The following is a 14342-nucleotide window of genomic DNA, read 5'->3' on the forward strand; positions in this document are numbered from 1 at the left end:
TAGAAGTCTAGAACAGCATAGGACACCTTCAGCCTTCACTTTGCCTGTCTCATACCAACATCAAAACGCGCTTTGTGCTGACCAAATTGGCAAATTGTGCATGCCAAGGTTTCAAAGACAGCATCACGACCACTGGATGATACAAGTCAAAAACACATAGCAGGCAGGCAGAGAATATGCACGCATTGAGCATGTTGAGGTTTACAGCGGTTCAGCTTAACACACTGGACTATAATGCTATACTAAGTAGAAGGCACAGGACACCTTCAGCCCTTCACTTAAACCGCAGTTTGTCAGGATGCCGGCGATGGTCTTCATGTGGAGTTCTTTGGAGCAGCCTCACAAGAAACTGGCCAAGCTGAAGAACTGAGTCTTCACTTAATCGCAGTTTGCAGGAGGCCGGCGGTGGGCTTCATGCAGAGTTCTTTGGAGCAAAAAGCACCCTCACAAAAAACTGGCCATACTGAAGGATTGAGTCATCGGGAGAACTGACGGGTCCAACATACTCATCATGAAAAGTCCACTGAAACAGCGATTCATCGACTCTTAGAAGAACATCCAAATTTTCATTTCTCTTAACCGCGACAATATGTTGGAACAGTTTCACACTCCCAGATATCTTGTCATCAAACAGCACAATCTCATCGTCATAGCCAGTGCTTAAAGCAGTGAACTTCACGTGATGAGGATGGTCAACCTCTGCATAGACTTGTACTACCGCCTCAATACTTCGTGCAATGATCATGTATGTCAGGTCCAAGTTGCAATCAACACCAGGAATCCGACCACCCAGCATAATATCAAAATTTGCACGGACTTCAATCTCAGCATATGCAGAAAGTATATGCTTGTCAGCTGATCCATTCCCTTCCTTCTTTACCCAGAGATCAACTTCTAGTAGTGCCTCGTCCAGTACATATATTCCTCGACACGGGCTACAAAGAGGCAAGTCAAAGGATTCCTGCAATTTGATATCTTATTAGAACCCAACAAGCTACATCAACCTTCAAATACATACATTAGTACTGTACCAACAGAACTAACTCATATAAGACATGCGTGTTCGTCTAAGTCAAATATTGGGTGAAAGGAAGCAAGCATGTGACTTTAATGTCATTTTATCCCTTTGACCCCATTCATCTCGGGAGCTTAAAGATTAATGGGTACAAAATATTCACACACATTATAACCCCTCTCTCAGTCCCAAAAGAATGGGTACCTCGCTATCATACACAAAAAGCTTGCTGGTTTAAGTTATAACCATATTATTACCATGTCTCGTTCCCAAAAGTTTAAGACTGGGAAAATCACAATCAGTAACCACAGACGCCTAGTATCTTGCTGATTAAAGTTATAACCATCTTAATGCACACAAGCAGTCAACTCATGACTTGTGAAAAGAAATAGACAAAGTGCTAAACTTAAGTATATTGACCAGATGACGATTTGTATGTACATGTATTAGCACGCACATCATATAAAAACTAATGTGATCTGTTAAATGGCAGTGCTTCTTAACAGCGCAAATGCTTGCTATTGATTATTTACTTTTACAAAAAATGCAGCTCATCTCACAGATCATTTAATGGACCCAGGCAAATAATAAATAGATCCAAAACAAATCAACTTAGATGACTGACATAAAATATCATAGAGTTGAGCTGTTGAACATCATAGGTCAGCGTCCAGCAATTTTGTAAACAAAGCAAGCTTTATTTACCTGATTCACAATCTCTACAGCAGTATCTCTAGGACAGTTAAAGAGATAATTCCGTCGCTGGTCCAAGTCGTCGCGAACAGCAAGTATTCCATACACACTAATGGGATAGGAGAGCCCAGAGCTTGATAAACGCATCGAAAAGAACTGTAGCATCTGTTGCGGTGTGCGATATCCAAGAGTTGATGCAGCTGCAAACATACATTAGGAACCAAAGTGAGTTGTTAAGCAAACAGCACAAAGACAGATTACTAGGAACGAGTGGCACTTACTGGTAGAAGTATCATGGGTCTTGTAAAGACTGTGGTAGCAGTACCCGCCATCCATGAAGCATAGAGATGTTGTGGGAGGGAGCAGTTTCATAGGAAAAGGAGGCAAAGTAGTAAAATCGTCGTGGTCCTCCCGGGCCAGAATGTCATCAAACAGTTCCGAGTATTCTCCCATCTGCTTGCAGTAGCTCTCAATCCATTCCAGCTCAATTTCCTCTGCTTCGCTCTCAGGATAGAGCTTTCCTGGAGAATCATTGTGTCATAGATCGGCAGATGATCTGTGGGTGGTTACGAGTTTTGTTTTCAACTGAATAGATAATTAGATACCTGGGCAGATTATCTTCGTGTTTGGGCTTTTGTCCTCGTAAACGACTTGAACATTGCAGTTGTCGTCGTCGTCGTCATCATCATCATCATCGCTATCGACTACTTCATTCCCTGAAGAATTAGTGTAGAATTCCGGGGGGTTAACTTAAACATAGTTGAAATTTCGGGGAAATTGAATCTAGATGTATAAATAGGTACCTGGGCAATCTTTCTCCTCCCCGTCAATCAGTCGGCCATCGCCCTCGCTCCAGTCGCTCCAGTCTGATTCGCTCTCCTCGCGTGGGAACTTGAGGTCCAGGGCATGCCAGGCAATCTGACCAGGATCTGAATATGCGCAATTACATCAAAGTAATTGATCAACTCAAACAAGATCCATCCAAAACCTTCCCGATGGAGCGTGCATAAAGTGAAGGAGTGTGCAAAGCATACGCACCTGCGACCATGCGCGCCGGCTGGTCATGGGGGTCGAGTTCGACTACATCCACCTCCTCCAGCGAATCATGGAGATCCCCTAGGTCCTCCGTGGAAGCGTAGGATGGAGTGGGAGCACGGCGAGGGAGCAGGCAAGCCGGATCCTCCGTGGAAGGGCTGGGGTAGCGGGAGGCGTGAAACGAATCCACTGTTTCCCCTGATCCCCGGCAGAATCGCATCTGCATCTCCGTTGACGACATCGCAACGCGAGGGGTTCCCTTGGCGGCGGCGCGTTGGGTCGGGAACAAGACGAGGGTGGCTGTTCTTTGCCTTATATTAGGTATATATTAGGAAATATGCCCGTGCGTTGCAACGGGAAAAACAAATGGCCATATAACTCAATAATCATGATTTATAACCCTCTACTCCCACACACATAGGTCATTCAGGACCTCCTTTTCAGTATTACCCCATCAGTTCTGACGCTTATCCTCTTTCCATTGAGTTCAATATTGGATTTATTTTTGATAAATCGAATTCAGCACTCTCAAGATATGCAAAAGTTGAAAATCTTATGAAAATAAATAAATAAAAACCAACTAAGTATGATTAAGTAATCATGTTAGCTAACAATAGAATTAGGTAAATTTTGGTGCGGGGATATATCTAAACGATAAAAAATAAGCATTGACATACTCTAAATATTCAAAAGGTAAATGTTCAAAACACATATTCTTTTACATTGATTTACTGAAAAAATATGTATTTTTGGAAACGGAAGGAGAAACTCTAAGACCTAAAAAGCTATGGAGAGGCAAATCACTTACATGAATATAGCACTATAGATGCAAAGACTCAAGTAGAATCTACAATAGCATATCCATTTTCACTACAACAAATAAAGATTTGAGATGTACATTTACAAATCCTATATGCGATCCACATACCAATATGATGATATATTAAGTTTGCTCATAGAGCTTTTTGAGAGCTCACGTGCATAGTACCTATTAAAATGAGTGTCCTAGTATACTCCTTAGAGAACAAAATGAATATAAGCTTACATATTTTTTTACTAACATAGCAACCATGGGAAAACCATATACCACCCATTGCATCAAGAAAGAACTATTGCAGATCACCAAAAAATCATATTGAAATGGCCATGGTCCCAAATATAAAACTGTAAGATGTCAATAATGTATGCAGATTTATATTCCTCTATATATTTTCATTATCCCTCTCGTTGGAATATAAGATGATGTATAATTTAGCATGTATATGAGCAAAGTTAGAAAGTAGCCAGCTATAAAATATTGGTTGGAAATATGGATCGGGTATTAAAACGCAAGACATGCTCCACCTCTTAATCAATTCATTTCATTAAGCCATTTAGCCTAGCAATAAACCACATCAAGTGCCATGAGTAGAATGAGGAAGATAGATGGACAATGCTACATTTTATAAAAATATTAATCTCACACAAAACCGCCTACATGTAATGTAATTTTCGTCCATAAACGGCGACCGTAAACAATTATAAATCAACGGAAATTAGTACAGTAAATCTGTAATCTTGTCATCTTTGTGATGCACAACCAAATCTAAAGCTTGCTGAGGAGGGTCGTTATGATGCTTCTTGGCTAGCTTTCTACGTAGCGAAGGTTCAGTATAGATTTTAGCCCAGCCATGATGGTTCTGTTAGGAACGAAATAGGCAACTGGGAGGCTGAGATGCTTTTTTTTGCGCGAGGGGGGGGGGTGCTGAGATGCTTACACACCATCAACATAAGATACTTGCTAATAAACTACATCTGTGTCTGACCATGGGTAACATTCAAATTCCTAAAATCAGTGTGTATTCTGCAGACTTGATTCCCCCTAAAAATATGACAAACATCCACACCTCTAGACACTTCTTTCTTCTCTGAAATATCTGAAAACATACCAAGATCTGATTATAGAATAAATTTTTATGATCTGTTAAATAAGAAATTCGTATGAATATACATGACAAAACTGAAATCTCCATTGTTGATTTCTAACAACACGAAATTTGAGTCACACCTCAAATCTTCAGGCATTGGTGGCCGATTGTCGGCACGATCATAAATTAGCTAGAACCCTGTCGTGCAAATTATCAACAGAAAATGGGACTTCCTTTATCTATTGAAGGGTTACTGGATTCTGTATCCATCTAATATCCTGAAAATAGGAGGTTGCTGGGGATCTCTGCATGAATCAGAACCTGCTCCAAAGCCTGTTGTACAGTGATCCTACGATCAAATACGCGTACATGACAGTAATCCACAGCTGGCCGGCGTAACAAAATCAGTCTTATCTTGAGTCATGATTCATGAACGGAGGCATAGTTGATTCATAAATTGAATAATTAGATCGAGGATTCTTCAGATGACCTAATTGCCTTGTCTTTGGAGAACTGAAGAAACAAAAGAAACGTTAGTTATGAATCTTTAGCTTACATAATTGCTTCACGGATTATTCATGGGGAAAAGCTTTAGTCTGGCACCCCGGCCGTAGTACACCAAAACAACAACCTGGGTGACATGCTGGCAGCATCGTTGACCGATGAGATTGTGCGATACATAATTGTGGATTTATTGATTAGAGGAGCACGTACCTAAAGCGAGTACTGCTGCTGCTATTGTTTCCAGCAATGATGCCATGGAGCCCCGCATGTCCCCTGATTCAGATCGGCCACGCAAGGCAGCATCCTCATTGTTCAAGGACTTCACATGTAGCCTCTTTGGGAGGTAGCCAACCCTCTCGCCTGGCAACTGCACAGAACGCCACTGGCCAGATCTCGCTTAGGTCCTGCTGGTGCTACCCGAGGTTGTACGGGGTGAGACCGAACAACTTCATGTCAGGTATGGCTCTGAACGTCATGAAAGCATAGAGATCGTGCTCAAGATTGCACCGATGGTTGGCCCTCTCCCACATGAACAACACCTACCCCTCGTCCTTTCTGAGTTGTCCATCGCCTGTACGCCGTACGCGCAGGTGCAGGCACCATGCTATCGCTCGGCAACTCAACGAAGCAAAACTCCGGCCGGTCGTCGAACAGATCAGTCGACGCAGGTGGCGCCCAAGGTCAGGTTCAACCGGCCGCTGAAATCAATTGTTTGTTTGTGCAAGCACGTGCGTGAGGTGATGTTCGTCCAAGGAGGGCTCCCTTGTCCAGTTGTCCTTGATGAAGTGCCCCGTGAGATCGGGATCAGTGTATTTATTGGAAGGGTTTAGGGAAAGCGTGGAAGTTGAAGAAGAAGGAGACCGTGTCTGCTGCGGCAGCGGATCGACCTCCTGTGTTTTTTTATGGAGGTGGACCTGCTTATAATAGAGAGGAAGTAGGATCAATGAAAGAAGAGGAAGGATACCGAGACTCGTTTCTCGTGAGGCAACGCGTCGTGATTGCTTTTAGGGAAAGAAGGCCCAGCCCAATTAAGTACAAGAACGTACAAAAAACTAAAAATATGAACGTACAAAAATATGGATAGATTAGTACCACCTTAGATTTTGAAAACAATATGGACGTGTTGAAAAAAAATGAAAGCGTAAATTCACGAGAAGAAGCGTATTGTGACGGTGAACCCACGGAGTCAATCAGTGCTTTATTATTAGGGAAAGATATATACATATATATACTGGGTGAGGGGCGATATAACATGTACGCGAAACCGAGGCCCAACACGGTTCGGCGCCCGTTGCCTCTCGATTTGCTTCCGCCGGGTATTTCTTATTGGGAAACGCTTCCAGCTGGCTGGCCGTACTAGCGTTGGACCGGTCGCTTCGACGCGCTGGCGCTTTTGACAAAAATAGCCAACAGGAACGCGACACGGGAGCTTCTACTCCGCGCCTTTAGCGCCATCTAGCCAACTGGATCGTTTGTGGAGCAGTTTTTTTTTTTGCGATGGTAATAGAGTTTTATTCCACAATCATAGGGTTACAATCGAGAGGCAATAGTTCCTCCACACACAGTGGATCATTTGTGGAGCAGTTGGTTCTTTTAAATTTCCGAAAGATCGTTTGTGGAGTAAAATTCAGGGCTGGATCGAGAGGACTCTGTCCACAGCTGGGAAGGCAGTTTTGGTTAAATTTGTTGCTCACGCTATATCAGTATATTCCATGTCGTGCTTCAAACTATCTAGGGGTCTGTGCGAGCATTTGAACATGTTAATCAGAAAGTTCTGGTGGGGCAGTAAGGATGACCAACACAAGCCTCACTGGGTGTCCTGGAAGGCGATGACCCAACCAAAAAGCATGGGAGGCTTGGGCTTTAAAGATTTTGAGCTCTTCAACTTAGCTATGCTATCAAGACAAGTCTGGCGCCTACTACAGTGTCCTGATTCCTTGAGTGCGCGTTTGCTCAAGAGCATCTACTACCCAAACACCACAATTCTACATGCTACATTGGGTAGCCATCCTAGCCAGATCCGGAGAGCCATCATGGAAGGAAAGGACATCCTAAAACAGGGCATCATCAAGCGAATAGGTAACGGGGTGGACACCTTGATTTGGGAGGACAATTGGCTACCAAGAAAGGAAATGATGAGGCCATATGGGTGCCGGGTGCAGAATTCACCGACACATGTCTCACAGCTCATTGATGCAACCTCAGCCACATGGAACAAGCAGCTGTTGGATGAGGTGTTTCTTCCTTTCGATGTTCAAGTCATTATGAGTATCCCGCTATGCACAATGAACACACCAGATACTTGGAGCTGGATGTTTGAGAAGAAAGGCCACTTTTCTGTAAGGTCGGCCTATAACATGCTGGTAGCAACTAGGCAGAGAAGAGAGGCCTGGTTGGAAGGAACGACCGCAACATCAAGATCAAATATTGAGGAAGGATCATGGAAAGCAATATGGAAAACAGAGGTACCGGGAAAACTAAGAATGTTCCTATGGCGACTTGCAAGACAATCACTTCCCACGGAGGATATCAGACATCACCGTCATATGGCCACGTCTAGTTCATGTGGATTTTGTGGTGCCCTTGATTCGTGGCATCATTCTCTACTTGACTGCACGGTATCCAGATGTACTTGGGCACTAGTCGATGAGGACTTAAGTGCTTCTTTGGTGGCCAGTACGGAGACAAATGCAAGAAATTGGTTGTTTGGCCTTATTGAAACTCTGTCGCACGATCTGTTTGTCACAGTTGCAGTCACTTTGGGCAATCTGGACATCTAGACGTAAGGCAATCCATGAGGGTATCTTCCAAACTTCACATGCAATATACACCTTTGTAAAACACTTCATTGGCGAACTGGCAGTCATCAAGGAGAAGGAGCCTAAAAGAAACGGGCCTATCCAGACAACAAGTGCTCCTCGGAGACCTAAAGCGCCACCAGAGAACTTTGTAAAAATTCAAGTTGATGCAGCAGTCAGGGCATCAAGAGGAGGATCGGCGGCAGCGGTATGCAGAGGCAGAAACGGGGTCTATCTGGGCAGCTCAGCTTTGGTAATTGTTGGAGTGGCGGACCCAGCCACCTTGGAGGCGATCGCATGCAGAGAGACCATTGCTTTGGCTCAAGATTTAAACGTGCATCAAGCTATGATCACCTCGGACTCGAAGCAAGTCATTGGAGATATTCACGAAGGAAACCAAGGAATTTATGGCCCCATCATTAGTGAAATCAAGGCTAGAGCCTCTTTTTTAAATTGTACTTTTTCTTTCGAGGGTCGTGCAACCAATAGGGATGCACATAGTTTAGCAAAATTTGCTCTCACCTTAGCTCCAGGGCGTCATGTATGGCTTGACCAGCCTCATACCCCGACTCGTATCCCACTTTTCTATGGTTTTTGATTAAAAAAGTTTGGCTATACCCTAAAAAAATCTAGCCAACTGGCGCTCGCAACAGCCTCTTGCTAGGCCGCCCCACGAGCGTGTAACGCCAGCGAACAAAAATTGCTTTGGGTTTTAAACCCGCTCAGGTAACCACTAGAGGTACCTAGTGTTTGCGTTCAGGACTACCTCGACAGTAATTAAGAACAATATGGGCTGCGCGGTTCCAAAAAAATTAAAGTTCACAGATTAAGAAAAGTTTGTGTTTTTAGAAAAGAAAAGGCTCACGTATTCATAAAAGTTCACAAATAATGAAAAAGTTCACAGATTTGAAAAAGTTCATGTGAAACAAAGAAGGTTCAAGAAAATTGAATAAAGTTTACTAATTTGAGAAAAAAAATCATCAATGTTTTAAAAAAGTTCATCATATTGAAAGATTGTTCATCATTTTTTAAAACAGTTCATCAAATTTGAAAAAAGTTCATCATATTTGAAAATAGTTCATCGATTTCGAATAAAGTTCACCAAATCTGAAAAAGGTTCGTTGAATTTGAAAAAAGAATCATCAATTTTGGAAAAGGTTCATCGGATTAAAAAAAGTTCATCAAAATTGAAAGGAATTCATTGATTTTGAAAAAAGTTCATAGAATTTGAAAAAGGATGAGGAGAAAAGAAAAAGAAAAACCGAACTGACGTCGACAAATAAATGAATGGACTGAAGTTTTTATTCGTAGAAGTGGTCCTGGCCTGGTGGCTAAAGCCTTTCGCTCGCAGCGACGTGGTTCCAGGTTCGATCGCAAGCGAGCGGGCCCTTACACGAGTGGAGATGGGAGGGATGCGAGGCTTCAACCTCCAGTAAGCTTCTCTCTAATCTCCTCTCTTCCTTGTCCCTCTGATCTACACAACGGTGCTTCGATTCGAGGTAAGCTCTACACGAAAAAGATGCACCTTGATGCTATGATTCCATTCAGGCGATCGGTTCGTAGTTTCGTCGGCCGGAAGTTCTTTATTTTGTATTCCCGTTTGGAGCTATTCTGGATGAATTTTATCAGATTCGTCACCCACGATCGATCATTTTAAATTTCCTTTGACCAACAGCCTAATCTCGCAGTCCTGCACAACATTCGTGTTGTAAGTTTTTGGTTTTCACGATCGTAGCTTCATCTCTCCTTGAACAACAGTCTAGTACACTCACGCCGCCATGTCGAGCTCCTCTATCCTCTGCTCAAAGCCCTTCTATTCGCCCCTCTCGACGCCGACGCCCTTCCCCTTGATCTCCTTGCCCGCATCCTACTACACTAGAGTCGTTTCCGGTGTTGCTCATCTCGGCCTACTTCTCTGTCGCCCTCCTACTGCCCTAACGCTGCAATGGCGCGCACACTGCAGTTTGCCGTGCCACTGACGGGGTCGGTCATCTTGGAACGAGTAAAGAGACTTGTCGGTAACGATATTGAACTAGGTATGAAGATACCGACAATCGAATCTCGGACAAGTAACATACCGATAGACAAAGGGGATTACGTATGTTGTCATAATGGTTCGACCGATAAAAATCTTCGTAGAATATGTAGGAGCCAATATGGGCATCCAGGTTCCGCTATTGGTTATTGACCGGAGAGGTGTCTCGGTCATGTCTACATAGTTCTCGAACCCGTAGGGTCCGCACGCTTAACGTTCATTGACGATATAGTGTTATATGAGTTATATGATTTGGTGACCGAATGTTGTTCGGAGTCCCAGATGAGATCACGGACATGACGAGGAGTCTCTAAATGGCCGAGAGGTAAAGATCAATATATAGGACGATGGTATTTGGACACCGGAAGTGTTTCGGGACGTAGCGGGAAGGAATCGGGTCACTGAAAGGGGTTCGGGGCACCCCCCCGACAAGTTATGGGCTTAATGGGCCAAAGGGAGGGACAGACCAGCCCACTAGGGGGCTGGTGCACCCCTCCTCTTGTTTGGACAGCCCTAGGGAAGGAAGAGGGGGAGGGCTAGCCCCTCCTGCCTTTCCCTCTCACGGGAGAAAGGAAAGGGAGGGGCGCCACCCTCCCTTGCCTTTCCCCGCACTCCAAATAAGGAAAGAAGGGGGCGTGGCTTGGGAGGGACCCCATGTAGGATTCCTCCTACTTGGGCACCTCCTTTGGCTGCTCCTCCCTCCCTCTCACCTATATATATGTGGGCGGGGAGCGCCTAGCACACAACAGACAATTGCCTAGCCGTGTGCGGCGCCCCCTCCACCGTTTACACCCCCGGTCATATTTTTGTAGTGCTTAGGCGAAGCCCTGCGGAGATCACTTCACCATCACTGTCACCACGCCATCGTGCTGATGGAACTCATCTACTACCTCGACGTCTTGCTGGATCAAGAAGGCGAGGGACGTCACCGAGCTGAACGTGTGCAGAACACGGAGGTGTCATGCATTAGGTACTTGATCGGTTGAAGCTCAAAGAAGTTCGACTACATCAAGCGCGTTGTGAAACGCTTCCGCTTACGGTCTACGAGGGTACGTAGACACACTCTCCCCCTCGTTGCTATGCATCTCCATGGATAGATCATTGTGTGTGCATAGAAAAAAAAATTATTTTCCGTGCAACGATTCCCAACACCAGGATCCCGTGCGAGCTCCTTGCCGCCCGCAGGTACGCCGTGGACTAGCCACTGTGGGACACCTGGTTTCAAGATGAGCATGACATGCGCCACGCCACCCTTTTTGCCGGTCATGGGAGCCCGCCCCGCGTGTCCCACGGTGCGCGTGCTGCGCCTTGTGCGCTTGCGCTGAGCCCGCCAAGCGTACGCGGCCGCACGAGGATCTGTGGCCTGACGCTGACGCCGACGCCTGAAAGTGCACGTAGTCCCCATGTGTGGTTCTGGTAATTGATGACAATCCTAATGGACTAGTGTTTGCATTGAGTTATACATTTGAAGGAAAGTCCCATTGGCAATGCATGAGGAATATTGGATGAACTGAAGGATGTAATCCATCAATACAAACATATGCATTGTGACTTGATAATGAATGACAATTCCTATGAAGAAACAAAGGCATCAAGAGACATATGAAAGTTTGTTCCATGGGTAATGCAATAAGAAGATTGAATGAATTCGAAATGAATGCCATCTACATTCACCGAGATTGAGATCAATGACTAAATCATGATGGATCAAGTTCTCGAGTGAATGATTAAAGAGAAGAATTCCCATATGGCTTGAAGATTAGAAGCATGATGCTCTCATATGTTGAGTCATGTATGATTATGTCTTGAAGCAAGTAATTCAAGTGAAGAATTTATTGTACCTCTTAAGAGTTCAATATGGCCTTCAAGACATCAAGATTAATCATGGAGCAAAGATAAATGTGACCTAGATGAAGATCGAAGATTGAATTCAAATATGGTCAACACACAAGCACAAATAATGTACCACATGGGTTTTTGTGGTATGGTACGTAATGGTCAATTACATTATGTGTACTAACCCATACTATGTGTTTTCTATATCTATGTGGGTTAGGTGACTCTCATGGGCTTGCATCAAGTTGAAGATTCCTATTATCCATGAGAGGATGACATCAAGTAATGGTGATCATACTTAACAAGGGCAAGTTCAAGATAAGCATCCTGAAGTATTACATGCTTGAAGCTTGTGGATGATCACATGATGGACATATGCAGATGGGATACAATGAAGTTGTCCCCGCATGGCTTATGTGGGAGCTATTTCAAGTCTTCATCAAATGATATGATCAACCTTATGCTTCCATCTTGAGCCAAGAATAAATATCAACATTAAGCTCAAATGGAATGCTCTATTCAAAGGTATTAGTTCCTTTGGTTGTAGTTGCATGGATCAACGACCATCCCAAAAAGGTATATGCCCAAGAATGAATTTCTAGGAGATATCTAGTGTAGCCCTTTTATGTTTCTTGAGTTATAGGGATCCCACACTATTAATAGGGGATCAAAGGGACTCTTCATGGATTTTCTCAAGTCAACATCTTCTATACACAATTCCACTCCTATCATACATTCCAGAGTAAAATCCCAAGCTAAAAAGGGTTCCACAAATTCTATGCTCAAACCTTTGCATTGACTCCATCATCCATTTTGTTTGATATTGGCTAGTTATCTATCTGAGGACCTGGAGCTTTTCAATAGCTACAAAATGAGCCCAAGATCATCAAAATCGGAGTCCGTATGAAAAAGTTATGCATGTTTTACTTTCGGTATGCTGGTTGTTTTCTGTGAGGACGGAAGTTCCGGGCAGCCCAGAAGTTCTGGGCAGGTTCCGGGCTAGACCGAAAGTTTCCATACATCTGGCCGAAGGGATCCCAGAAGTTCCCGGCCTTCCAGAGGTTCCGGGGGCCAGAAGTTTCGGGTTGCGTTTTTCTGAGCATAACAGGCAGATTTGGTGAGGCACTATATAAGGTACCTGATGACCCACAAGTGCAGGGGATCTATCGTAGTCCTTTCGATAATTAAGAGTGTCGAACCCAACGAGGAGTAGAAGAAAATGACAAGTGGTTTTCAGTAAGGTATTCTCTGCAAGCACTGAAATTATCGATAACAGATAGTTTTGTGATAAGGTAAATTGTAACGGGTAACAAGTAATGAAAGTAAACAAGGTGCAGCAAGATGGCCCAATCCTTTTTGTAGCAAAGGACAAGCATGGACAAACTCTTATATAGAGAAAAGCGCTCTCGAGGACACATGGGAATTATCGTCAAGCTAGTTTTCATCATGCTCATATGATTCACGTTCGTTACTTTGACAAGTTGGTATGTGGGTGGACCAGTGCTTGGGTGATGTCCTTCCTTGGACAAGCATCCCACTTATGATTAACCCCTATTGTAAGCATCCGCAACTACAAAAGAAGTATTAAGGTAAACCTAACCATAGCCTGAAACATATGGATCCAAATCATCCCCTTACGAAGCAACTCATAAACTAGGGTTTAAGCTTCTGTCACTCTAGCAACCCATCATCTACTTATTACTTCCCAATGCCTTCCTCTAGGCCCAAACAATGGTGAAGTGTCATGTAGTCGACGTTCACATAAAACCACTAGAGGAGAGACAACATACATCTCATCAAAATATCGAACGAATACCAAATTCACATCACTACTTATAGCAAGACTTCTCCCATGTCCTCAGGAACAAATGTAACTACTCACAAATCATATTAATGTTCATAATCAGAGGGGTATTAATATGAATAAAGGATCTGAACATATGATCTTCCACCAAATAAACCAACTAGCATCAACTACAAGGAGTAATCAACACTACTAGCAACCCACATGTACCAATCTGAGGCTTTGGGACAAAGATTGGATACAAGAGATGAACTAGGGTTTTAGAGGAGATGGTGCTGGTGAAGATGTTGATGGAGATTGACCCCCTCCCAATGAGAGGATCGTTGGTGATGACGATGGCGATGATTTCCCCCTCCCGAAGGGAAGTTTCCCCGGCAGAACAACTCTGCCGGAGCCCTAGATTGGTTCCGCCTCGTGGCGGTGGAGTTTCTTCCTGAAAGCTTGCTTGTGATTTTTTCCAGGGCGAGAGACTTCATATAGCCAAAGATGGGCACCGGAGGCCTGCCAGGGGGCCATGAGGCAGGGGGCGCGCCCAGGGGGGTAGGGGCGCCCCCACCCTCGTAACGAGATTGAACTAGGTATTGAGATATCGACGATCGAATCTCGGGCAAGTAACATACCGATGACAAAGGGAACAATGTATGTTGTTATGTGGTCTGACCGATAAAGATCTTACAAGAATATGTGGGAGCCAATATGAGCATCCAGGTTCCGC

The 14342-nt window shown here is 44.1% G+C and overlaps 1 protein-coding gene across 2 annotated transcripts; it reads right to left on the minus strand.

The window, feature by feature from the left end:
* Positions 1 to 8: 8 nt before the first annotated feature.
* Positions 9 to 3040, minus strand: LOC119267580. 2 transcript variants are annotated; one of them, XM_037548996.1, is made up of 7 exons: positions 2747 to 3040; positions 2512 to 2637; positions 2314 to 2424; positions 1990 to 2229; positions 1721 to 1908; positions 372 to 961; positions 9 to 337 (listed from the first exon to the last, which is right to left on the minus strand). In XM_037548996.1, exons 1-6 carry the CDS (start codon positions 2982 to 2984, stop codon positions 413 to 415), a joined length of 1452 nt encoding a protein of 483 aa, XP_037404893.1. In that variant the 5' UTR covers positions 2985 to 3040; the 3' UTR covers positions 9 to 337; positions 372 to 412. The 2 variants fall into 2 exon arrangements, with proteins under 2 accessions (XP_037404893.1, XP_037404892.1); XM_037548995.1 differs by having other exon boundaries at positions 9 to 961.
* Between the last annotated feature and the right edge of the window lie 11302 nt (positions 3041 to 14342).

The sequence above is a fragment of the Triticum dicoccoides genome, chromosome 3A (assembly GCF_002162155.2).
Source record: "Triticum dicoccoides isolate Atlit2015 ecotype Zavitan chromosome 3A, WEW_v2.0, whole genome shotgun sequence".
NCBI classification, from domain to species: domain Eukaryota; kingdom Viridiplantae; phylum Streptophyta; class Magnoliopsida; order Poales; family Poaceae; genus Triticum; species Triticum dicoccoides.